Raw genomic sequence first — 12796 nt, 5'->3', positions numbered from 1 at the left:
CTCAATTTTAAATGAACAAAAATGATTTAAAGTAGTTTTAACTTTCACTCATTAGATACATTGTAGAATTTAATTATAATTATAATAATTATTTATTACATATATTTATTCTCTGTGTATTAGACATAAGTACCTGAAAGTATTTTTCTAAACTGTCTCATCTATATTGGGAATATTTCTTAACACTTAGGGGGAAAATGGCTCAGTACAGTGGGAATGGAAATGAAAGGTATGATCAAAACTATTTCATATCTATCAATAACTTCCAAATGTCAAGGTTCCATCTATTCATGCGAACCTCCAAATCTTCTCTAGCCTAGTTTTTGAGATTTGTTTTGGAATACTGAGGGGATGTGATTTGTGTTGTCACTTAATAGTTAATGTGGAACTTTTTCACCTCCATAAATATACCTATATATCTATATGAATATATGTAAATAGGGATAGGGCATAGATATTGATCCATGATTTCAGTGACACAGGGAACTCTTAGATGAGGAAATTCCATCTACGAACTTAGGTAGACACTTTCTCTGCAAGTTATAGTCTTATAGTTACCTGGAACAATGATTAAATGACTTAGGTAAGTCAATTCCAGGTGGAATTACATAGTATTTGTTAGAGGTGGCATTTAAACCCTAGATTTCTTGACTTCAAGGCTAGTTCTGTATCTACTATGCAACATGCCTTCCATTATATATATGAAAATTTAAAATCCTTTCACTTTGTGTAAGAAAATGTAAGGTTCTATTTATCAGCATTTAGAGATATGTCAAGAAAGTGGTGTCAACCTTTGGCTATCTCAGTAGGATGTTAGTATGTATCTCTATAAGCGCATAGATGTTTTACTTTTTTATCGGGGGTTTTGGGCTCCAGAACTTTCTTACCATTGATACTGATTTCTGAAGTTTTGTCTAATAGTTACCTTTGAGATTTTTCATTGATAAAGCCTTTGGGCTTAAACAGGACTTTTTATATGGAACGGCTTTGTAAGAATGGAAACAAATTGTAAAATTGACCACAGAAGAAATCTTGATAGAAATGAAAATAGTGGTGAAGCCATGCATGACAAGACATAGGAATGACATCTCTAAAAGCAATTGTAGATAAAACCTGGGATTTGTAGTTTCTAGAAAGACTTAAGCTTGGAATATGTAGATAATATACAATGCAACAAATTGAATATATGAAAACAACTAATAGAATTTTATTTTGAAGTAGAATTAAGATGATTTTTATGATGAATATCTTTGATCTACATTTTTGTATTTACAAGTTAGAAATCTAATTTTGTAATTCTTTTATAGAAACAGCTGAATAAAATCAGTTGTAAGGGTATTACTCTTCCATGTACTGTTTTTCTTAATGAGCTGAATATTTTAAAATATCAGATTTCTTTTAATTATCTTTCTAAAAACATGAATATGACCATTTTTGAAAATGTTTGTTAACAAATGGAGGCAACATCGTACAGTAGAAAGAATACAGGTTTTAGAGTCTGTATCTGAGTTTAGATCTCAGCTCTACTACTTTTTATAGGACTTTGTGACTGGACCAACCACTTAAAATCTTTTTTGGTCTCAGTTTCCTCATCTGTAAAAATGAGGGGTTTGAAATAAATGACCTCTGAGATTCTTTACAACTCAGGTATTTTGTTTATATAAAAATAATATGCAAATCAATTGTTCTCATTCTGAAAATTATAATATATTTATCATGGAAATTTTAGGCCATCAATGAAAATACAAATAAGGTTTGCTACTTAATATAATGAAAAAAGCTTATAACATTATTTCATCTAATTTATTTTTCTCTTTAATGTTTATTCAAGTTAACTGATGTCATATCATCAAGTGAGAAGCCACTGGTAGAGCAGGACTGGTACCATGGTGCAATTCCCAGAATAGAAGCACAGGAACTCTTAAAACATCAAGGAGACTTCTTGGTTCGAGAGAGTCACGGGAAACCTGGTGAATATGTCCTGTCTGTCTTTTCAGATGGACAACGAAGACACTTTATTATACAGTTTGCTGATGTATGTTGGTGTTATAGTTTATTTATTTTAATATCAAGAAATATTATAGTGAAAGTTTCTGATGAATTCCTATATTAACATCAGGAAACAATATTGAATTCATAAATTAATTTTAGCAAATATCAGACACACATAGAATAATCATTTTGAGTCAATTTTAATTCTTTTTCAGAGTAATTAAAATGATGTTCTAAGATTTCATTAATATTTTATATCCATGCCATATCTACAGCATTTTTAATTGTGTTAGGAGTTTTATTATGCAATATATTTTCCTCAAACTCTTTACTATTTCTTATCCCCATGAAATTTTAACTTTTCTTTTTTTTTGCCTGTAATTTCATTTCCTTTATTACCTAATTTTCCATCATACCTAATTGTGAATATTTTAATATTCAGTAATAACCATTGCCACTGATGAAACTACTAAAGTTTTAGACAGTAAAGATTTAAATTAGGTCAATTAATTGAACAAACTATTATTCAGTTAGCAATAACAATGGTTGATTGAAATTTTAACTTTTCAATTTCCCTTACTGGGAGTTGAAGATCCTTGATTATACCAATACTTAGGGGATGATTTTGCTACTGATGGTTTCAAAGGCTCTATCACCTGTTATTTCCAAATTTATTTTGATTCTCTAACTTCTTGAGTCACAATGCTGTCAAATCTTATTCAATTGTCAGGTATAGGTTGGGACCACCAGCCAGGAAATGGTAGCATGGATTTCAGCCCTCTGCTTTCAGTCCTTAGCTTTATACTTTCTGATAAGAGGAAATACTACAGCTACTTAATGACCTACTTCTTTCTATTACTGTTTTTTTTTCCTTCTCTGAATTTCCTTTCCTTGAATTTTCTTCTTTTAATTTACTTATCAGGGCACCTAGGTGACACAGTGTGCAGGTTTGCAGGTATTCAAATATGGCCATATTAGCTTTGTATTATTAGCAAGCCACTTAACCCTGTTTGATTCAGTTTCTTCATTTGTAAAATGATTGGAGAAAGAAATGTCACACCTCTCTATTATCTTTGTCAGGAAAACCCCAGATGGAATCACATAGAATCAGACATGACTGAACAACAACAATATAGGTGTTTTTATGTGGTATTTTTCTTAAGTTTTTAGGGGTTTTGGTATTGAGATATTTTCTACATCTTTTTATTCTGTCACCCCTGAGAAGGCTGTTCAGTTTTCTTTCCATTTAATTATCATTATACCATATTTTAAATTCTTATTCGTGTATTTCTTACATCATTTACCTTTTTTAATTTACTTTGAAATTTGTTATCTTATAGTTGAGGAATTTTACTTTCTTCAGTTACTTTAATATTAAATAGCCATGTCTAACATCAAACTCAGGTCCTCAGAATACAAACCAATCTTTCTTTTCACTATAGGATATTGCCTTCTAATAACCCAGTTTTGTTATCAAGAGACCTTATAATATTCACTTAGTTTGATGAAAATGAAGCATCTTGGAAATCTATGTTTGAAAAATTTGATTTTTAATCTTTATGCCCTTTGTCATTGCAATTTTGTTAAGATTTCTACTGAAGATGTAGCCTTGCATTTTTATGAAATTCTCTGGTTTTCATCTAGCTAATTATCAACATTATTAGCTTGTATAGTTGATCTTGTTAGACAGCTAAATTCCATTAAACAAATATGTTTCTTAGCAAGTTAGGCTATTCAAATAATTAGCAAAATTCTATTAAGCAGTTTTCAAATGAACTCTATATGTGAAGTTTTATAGTACACCCTGGTAATACAATAGCAGTTTAATATTTGGCTTCTGGTAGTTAAAATTGATATTTATTAAGCACTTTTCTCAAAGTAAGTGTACGAAATTGCTAGTTTGAAGATGATCCTCATTATACAGCTGAAGAAACAGAGGCTGTTACTTAAATTTCAAAGCATGGATTTGAACTCAGGTCAAAGCTTTTACTGATATAGTGCCTCAACACAAATGCTGATCAACATGACTGAGAGGATAGGAAATCTCAAAATGAGAAGAGAAAATGTCTGGTAAAGGGAATGAGAGAAGGCTTTGGGAAGCATCAACATTTGAAACTGGCTCTTTTGAAGACTTTATTTAATCAGTAATAATTAAGGAGTTCCTCTTTCATGTAGATTATGTATGTTTGAACATGAGTTATGGCTTGTGAATTATACAGAAAGGGAGGAGAAGGCAGTTTGTGAATAGTTCAGTTTGGTTAGAATGCATAATATGTCAAGGAGAATAATTTGGAACACAATTGGAAATGTGGATTGTAATCAAATTATAGACGGTCTTAAATACCTAACTAAACTTTCTCTTCTTTTTGGTAGGTAGGTGACAGATGCTGAAGATTTCTTTAACATAAAAATGATATACATGTGATAGATTACTATGGGAAAAGGGTTATTTGGAGAGTTAACTCAAGTATATTTTAAATTCTTATTTGTGTATTTCTTACATCATTTACCTTTTTTATTTACTTTCAAGTCTGTTATCTTATAGTTGAGGAATTTGACTTTCTTCAGTTACTTTAATATTAAATAGCCATGTCTAACATCAAACTCAGGTCCCTCACTTTTACAGAGAACCATGCCATATGAAAAATAGTACTTTTTACAGGAAAAAAGTCAATACAACTCATCACTACATTGAAAAGTCCCAAAATATGTGCAATCTGTAGTCCTCCTGCATCCATAACTAGATGGCTTGGCAGTGGTCTCTCCTATCTTCTTCATTTTAGTCCCACTTGGTCCTTATATTTTTGTTAATTTACTTTTCATTTTTTGGTTTGCTCTTTCCAAACACATTGTGGTACTTATAGTGTATGTTATTTCCTTGGCTCTAGAGCTTTCCATGATTCTCTGTATTTGCCACACACATTATTTCTTAAAGCACATTAAAATTTTTCATTTCATTCACATACCACAGTTCTATTCCCCAATTGCTGGGAATCTACTTTGTGTTCAATTCACAGACATGAGAAAGGTTGCTATAAACATTTTGGAGGAAGGCTTCCTTGGAGTATATAAGTCTAGTGATGTAGTCTCTAGCTGAAAGAGTATGGACATTATAGGTACTTTTATTTACATAATTATAAATTGCTTTCCAAATTGATCATACCATTTTATAGTTCCATGAACAATTTATTAGTGTGCCTATCCTTCCACAATCCTTTTAACATTGATTATTACATGTCACTTTGCTGAAATTGTCTCAATAAGTATTTTTGCTGATTTCTTAGGATTTTCCTAGTAAGTTGTCTTATCTTTAGCAAAAGGGATAGTTTTATTTCTTTTTTATCCATCTTTATGTCTTTAATGTCATTCTCATCTTATTGCTATTGCTGTTATTTCCAGAACTCTATCAAATAACAGTGTAGCGAATATGTGTCCTTGCTTCACTCCTGTATTTATTGGAAAAAGATACAGTATGTCTCCACTGCATGGGATGCTTCATTTTTAGATGCTTTTATGATATGAAATTATCTTTGTATATACCTTTTAGGAGTTTTTAGTAAAAAAAATGAATGTCAGTAGCTTTTTCTGCATCTATTGATAAGATCATGTGGTTTGGGCGTTTTGGTTTTTAATATGATTTGTTATTTTCCTAATGTTGAACCACCTTTACATTATTGGTATAAGTTTTGAATTGTCGGTGTGGTAGTTAACAATCCCAGAGTGCTACCATGGTAGAACTGGTGGTAGAGGCCCAGAGAACTGAGAATTAGAGAAGACGGAACAAGTCACCAGGGGAGGGCAAGATTAGTGGCAAAGGCTATCTAACACTCAACTAAGCCTAAGCAGAAACACAGGGTGTCCAGTTGGTTCCAGTTCTGACCATCCAAAAGAGTGACTTGGGGCAGAGGCTTATATTGCTCCATATGGGAAGAGACTTAAGGTCTAGGCCCTAAGGGTGCCACAGTGTTGTGTCCCCAGTATAGGCAGGCCAGAGTTTTGTCTCTGGTGTTATAAATTTGTAACCCCCTACAGGATTTTGTTTCTAAAAGGCTGTGGCCTTGTTGGGGGTCTGTCACAGCCAGAATAAACCTCTGTATTATGAAGCTAGAGTCTCTAGGGAACTGGAAAAAGGATCCAGGGGAAAGGAGGGGAAGAAGTGGATATTGCAAGTCCATGGATCTGCTAACAAGGGTGAGGAGTGAACTCAAGAACAGTAGGATTTTTTAAACCTTCTTTTGAATTCTAGGTGTCCCCTAAGCCATGGAAACAACTGACTTTACATTATCTTTGATGTATAATTTCTATTTTGGAAATGTTTGAGAGGTCATAGACATCAGAGAAAATGTTTATTCCTCCTATTTTGTTACACAGGGAACCTGGAAGAACCAGGTACAAATCGTTTAAAATTTAATAACCCTTCCCACTCAAATGTTCATTTGATTTATATATTGAACAAGAAATGGAGATGTTATCCATTAAATTTTCAAATATTTTCCAGAGTTTTATTCATAAGTTACATAAGATCTTGAATTTTGAATCCTAGTATATTTTTCCTATAGTATACTATTAGATTGATCATTTGGATCACATATAATCACAGAATTAGAAGTGATCTCCCAGACCATCTATTCCAACCCATACCTTAGCAAGTTTAATCTAGACTTTACTTGAAAATCTTAGACTCTTTTGAGGATGCTTATTCTACTTTTAGGTAACAACCTAGTTATAATGGGAATAAATGGAGTTTTCCTTAATATAAGTTGTGTGAGATGAAACAACATTATATGTAATGAGGAAGACCTAAAGGACTTTACAATAAGATCAGAGAAAACCAAGGATATGTATTGCTACAATTTTTATTTTATATAGTTCTGTAAATGCTACCTTTTGCGATTAGATTAGAAAAAGAAATTGTGGGAATGAGCATAAATGAAGGAAAAACAAAATTATAGGCTTTTTTCCCCTTGATGATAGACTGATGCTATACTTAGAAAACCATAGAAAGTCATACTCAGCAAATTTACAGGATATAAAATAAGTCCACATAAATCATTGAAAAATCAAGAAACAAAAGATGGAAGAATTTTCATTTAAAATAGCTAAAGAATATAAGTCTGTTTATCATGACACACATGCAAAGTGTAAAGGATCTATGCATCTATGAAGTCAGTTCTTGGTACTGTTAAAACAGATTTAGACACCAACAAGAAAATTATTTGTCATGATAAAAACAGGCAAAAATATATGTTCAGTAAATGTACAAATTATGACAACCAAATTAGTAGAATATTAGTGCATGATAAATGATAATACAATGCATTTAGAGAAACATGGGAATTGTAGTTTCAAGTAAAACAGTATGGAAAAGATACCAGGGAGGTAGAGATGCCTCTGTGCATGTTAGACCTGGAGTTACAAAGACACTAATTTAAATAGACTCCGATATTTATCATCTAAGAGGCCCTGAACAAGTAATTTAACTTCTGTCATTCTCAACTATAAAATGAAGATAATAGCATCTATCTTCTAGAATTATTATGAGGACAAAATGAGATCATATTTGTATACAATTTTTCAAACTTTAAAGTACTACATAAATGCCAGCTATTATCTGTGGGTAGCAGAATTATTGACAAACAAGGGATAGGGACAAATAGAAAAAGTAAGTTGAACAATTGTGGTTACATTAACTTAAAAGTTTTTGTATATGCAAAATCAATGAAGCTAAAAATGAAAGAAAAATGATTAACTGGCTTAACGGTCTCAGCTGCATATTTCCCTTTTGGTGGGATTTAGCTTTTGAAAATGTTTTTTTATTGAAGATTTTTAACTCAGGTTTTTGACCCACATATTAGTCAATTTTTTCTTTTAAAAATGATCTCTAAACATGAGTTAATTTATTTATAACTTAATCTTTCTTTGGTAATTATACTTACCTTTCTTGTGTTTCAGTTGTTTGTGATGTTGTTGCTGGATAGGTCATTTTGATTTGTAAGTAGAGATCCATAACTATATAGAATATATTATTTCATGTCCTTTTGTTTTTTCTAGTGGTCAAGGAAAATTAATGTATTTGAAATTTCTTTTCCTTTTATTGGAAAGTTTTTGTTTGATTTTCACAGAATTTGGTATAATTGGAATTTTTTAATTTAATCGCTTCAAATTCATTGAAGTTTGAACTAGCTTTTTTTTTCTTGAAGGAAGATCTTTGGATTCTTTTGATTAGTACTTTGTGTTGTTTTTTTATTTTCTCTCAAATTTCTGGGCCTTATGTTTTTTATTTGTCATATTCTTTTTGGAAATGTATTAAGTTGTCTTTGTGAATCCTGCTTTCAAGGATAATGTCTTTGACTCATAGAGATTGTCTTCTTTTAACATTATAGTTTTCTCTTCTTCCAGGTTTTCCATCATTTCATTATTTTTATATTTTATGTTATTTTACATTTTGCTTCCTTAGAAAAACTCCACTGTGAATTCACTTTTTAAAGATTTTTTTCTGCATTGAAAGCTCTAAATCTTTATACATTAATTACTAATTTCTGTTGTGAATTTCATTTCTCTTTTTAATCACTCTAGAATTTCTTGTTTCGTGCTCTCAAGGAAGTCTATGGAATTCCATAATCCATTATGCATTGGTTTGCTCACCTTTGTCTAATAATCTTTGTTAAGAGAGATTTATATTTTCTTTGAGGATTTCCTTTTAGTTTTAAAATTTGTTGGCTTAGCTGCTTGTGCTCAGGATTTTTATTCAGTTTTCTTCCTCTTGATATATGGCATTTCAGCTTTTTAAAAATTAAGTCACCTGTCATTCAACTTTTGACTTCTCTGTTTAATGCTAGTTCCACTTATAGAGGCTGGATTTTTTAATCTTCCCCTTGATTTGGGACAGTTGCTTGTTGATTAATTGCTTAAATAACAATTTGGAATTTGGAAACAGCTAACAGGTGGACATAATATTTACATCTTCTGCATTGATATGCCAGAAGTCTGTGATGCATTCAGTGAAAGACAAATAACTAATGCATTAAATATTTCTAGCTTATAAAATTAACATACATCACCATTGTTACTTTATTATATCTAAACTGCCAAGTATTCAAAGACTTACAATATCAGCTTTATTACCTACTATCTATGATACCTTAAACAATTTACTTAATCATTGTAGATTTAATTTTCTTTATATACTGAAAGTTGTAACAGTCAATTTCTTAAGTTCCTAGTCAATCTTAAATTCTATGATTCTCTTATTTCTTTTCCATTTAGTTTTCTGAAATATAATTTCTCTTCTTCCTCTCAGAATCTATATCGATTTGAAGGAACTGGGTTTCCAGCTATTCCTCAACTTATAGAACATCATTATACAACAAAACAAGTCATTACTAAGAAATCAGGTGTAGTCCTGCTGAATCCTGTTGTTAAGGTATGTTCTATTTTTAAAAAAATAAGAATGCTTGATGTTTCTCTTTTATATAGTAACTTCACATCACAGATATAAATGTCAACTTCAGAACAAATTTAAAATTTTAGTAATCAATACTATTATTACTTCAGTTAGGACACCTGTTTTTAAGAGTCGTTAAGATGATATTTCTATTGATTATTGCCTGAATGCCAATGACCTGATTATTTTCTCTGATAGATATATAATTTATCAATTTATACTGAAAATAACTATACTAATATTTATATTCCTCATATAACAGCAACTTGTTGATATTCATTCACTAGATGTTTATTAATTGCCTAATATTCCAGTTATAATGATTGACATTGATAAAAATAGATATAGTTCCTGGCTCCAAGGAACTTGCACTCTATATTGCACTTAGTAAACATTTATTGATTGTTTGACTGATGTAGATCAATAAAGACAAAGAAAGTAATTTCTAGAAGAAAGTCAACAACTTGGGAGCGAAAAATCACATAAAATGCTTCCTGTTGCAAATCTATGGCATGCATGCTGGAGGGGGCTGCTCCCCTCCCCTTTACACCCTTGTCTGAGGACATTCCTCACTTCAGCCAATGGAAGTGCTTCCTCCCTTCCCTATCTGGGGTAAGGCAGGGGGACATGTGGCTCACATGAGACATGAGGGTTGCAGTTTGGGCACTCTAGCCTCTAAAAGGTTTACCGTCATTGCTGTAGGAGATAGCACTTGAACTGCACTTTCAAAGAAGGTAAGGATTTTACAAGGAAGAAGTGAAGGAATTTGTTAGGGAATCAGCCTATGTAAAGGCTTAGAAATGGGAGATGGAATTTCAGATGCAGGGATAGTAAATAGATAAATTTGTGGCTGGTACATGAGGGAGAGTAGTATGTAGTAAAACTTGGAAAAGTAATTTGAAACCAAATCATGAAGTCCATTAAACTCCATAGAAAGGGATTTTTACTTTGAACTCATGGAAAGAAAGAGCCATTTTAGCTCCTTAAGAGAAGTGATGCATTCAGACCTGTGATTTTTGACTTTCATTTCAATCTCATAAAAATTTTGGCGGGAAACTAGGGCTTGATGGAGCTAGGATTCATCTCATTTAGAGGTAATAATTGCAGCTTCAAGAAGTCACCAGAAATGTGGAAAGGAGACCTGGAACAGAGCCCACATAAGAGATAGAATGTAAGTGATGATCCAGTGTAAGGGAGAAAAGGGGTTAATTTTAAAAGGGTTGGACTGGATTATTTAAGAGTGTGGTTGCCTGGAATTTCATTTATTCCAAAGAGATTTATTTACAAAATGTAGAAAAAGTGAAATAAGAAAATCAGAGAGAGGATAAGTTAAGTCTCTCCTGCGATTAGTTTTTTCAGAAAATCCAACAGTAAGAGTCAGCTTTTCAGTCACCACGTGTCAGTTCAAAAGAAGAGATTTTAAAACAGACTCACCAGGAATAGAGTCTCAGGTCCAGCTTCAACTCCAAAGAATGAAGAATTGTCTCCAGGCTCCACTTCCAAAGAATGAAGAATTGTATCTCACAAGAAATGAAAGCTCCTTTTAAAGACACTTCTTTTGCATCACTTCCTGTGTCTTCCCCTAATTTTATGTCTACCAATCACAGTTGAAGCTTTGTTTTAAGACTGCCCAGGTGCAGTTAGTTTAATTCTGATCACCCACTATTGTACATGTGGGTCACAGACCTCCCACTTAATGATTAAGTGAGATGTTTACACTTTTGGTGATTGGATCTAAAAATGAGCAGATCTCCATACTCAACTTTTAAGTAGGATATTTATACTTTTTGTGATTAAATCTAAAAATTAGGCAGGGGTAATAATTTTAATCTTCATAATCAATGACTTATGTGGGTGTATTTTGTATCCTGCAACTTTGCTAAAGTTGTTGATTATTTCCACTAGCTTTTTAGTTGATTCTCTAGGATTCTTTAAGTAGATCATCATATCATCCGCAAAGAGTGATAGCTTGGTCTCCTCATTGCCTATTTTAATACCTTCAATTTCTTTTTCTTCTCTAATTGCTACTGCTAGTGTTTCTAGTACAATGATGAATAGTAGAGGTGATAGTAGGCATCCTTGTTTCACTCCTGATCTTATTGGGAATGCATCTAGTTTATCCCCATTGTAGATGATGTTGGCTGATGGTTTTAAATAGATACTGTTTATTGTTTTTAGGAAAGACCCTTCCATTCCTATACTTTCTAGTGATTTCAATAGGAATGAGTGTTGTATTTTATCAAAGGCTTTTTCTGCATCTATTGAGATAATCATATGATTTTTGTTGATTTGGTTATTGATATAGTCAATTATGTGGATGGTTTTCCTAATATTGAACCATCCTTGTATTCCTGGTATAAATCCCACCTGATCATAGTGATTAACCCTTGTGATCACTTGCTGGAGTCTTTTTGCTAGTATTCTATTCAAAATTTTCTATCTATGTTCATTCAGGAGATTGGTCTATAGTTTTCTTTCTCTGTTTTTTACCTGCCTAGCTTTCGAATCAGTACCATATTTGTGTCATAAAAGGAATTTGACAGAACTCCCTCTTTGCTTATTATGTCAGATAGTTTGTATAGTATTGGGATTAGCTATTCTTTGAATGTTTGATAGAATTCATTTGTGAATCCATCAGGCCCTGTGGATTTTTTCTTAGGGAGTTCTTTGATGGCTTTTTCAATTTCTTTTTCTGATATGGGATTATTTACGAATTCTATTTCTTCTGTTAATCTAGGCAATTTGTAGTTTCGTAAATATTCATCCATATCACTTAGATTGGCATATTTGTTGCCATATAATTGGGCAAAATAGTTTTTAATGATTGCCTTAATTTCCTCTTCATTGGAGGTGAGGTCTCCCTTTTTATTTTTAATGCTGTTAATTAGGTTTTCTTCTTTGCTTTTTTTAATTAGACTGACCAGTACTTTGTCTATTTTGTTTGTTTTTTCAAAATACCAGGTTCTAGTCTTATTAATTAGTTCAATAGTTCTTTCACTTTTTATTTTATTAATTTCTCCCTTAATTTTTAGGATCTCTAATTTAGTTTTCTTCTGGGGATTTTTAATTTGTTCACTTTCATGTTTTTTGATTTGCATGTCCAATTCATTGACCTCTGCCTTCCCTAATTTGTTAATATATGAACTCAAGGATATAAATTTTCCCTTGAATCCTGCTTTGGCTGCATCCCATAGATTTTGAAAGGATGTCTCATCATTGTCCTTTTCTTCAATGAAATTATTAATTGTTTCTATGATTTGTTCTCTAAGAGATTTTGGAGAATCATATTATTTAATTTCCAATTGGCTTTCCATGTACCCTTACTGATCATTATTTTTATTGCATTTTTTATTTGTGCTT

The 12796-nt window shown here is 31.9% G+C and overlaps 1 protein-coding gene across 12 annotated transcripts in view; it reads left to right on the top strand.

Moving 5' to 3' along the window:
- FER (FER tyrosine kinase) overlaps positions 1–12796 on the top strand; it is a 258919-nt gene that overhangs the window by 124667 nt on the left and 121456 nt on the right. For 10 of the 12 annotated variants that reach the window (XM_056824726.1, XM_056824725.1, XM_056824719.1 and 7 more), the window contains 2 exons: positions 1832–2035; positions 9293–9415. In XM_056824726.1, the coding sequence (XP_056680704.1) occupies positions 1832–2035; positions 9293–9415 (327 nt within the window). Of the gene's footprint in view, positions 1–1831; positions 2036–9292; positions 9416–12796 lie in introns of those variants that run through there. The other 2 variants (XR_008917907.1, XM_056824728.1) reach the window with 2 other exon arrangements.

The sequence above is a fragment of the Monodelphis domestica genome, chromosome 3, assembly GCF_027887165.1.
Source record: "Monodelphis domestica isolate mMonDom1 chromosome 3, mMonDom1.pri, whole genome shotgun sequence".
Lineage (NCBI taxonomy): Eukaryota > Metazoa > Chordata > Mammalia > Didelphimorphia > Didelphidae > Monodelphis > Monodelphis domestica.
This window is presented reverse-complemented; position numbering and strand designations above follow the sequence as displayed.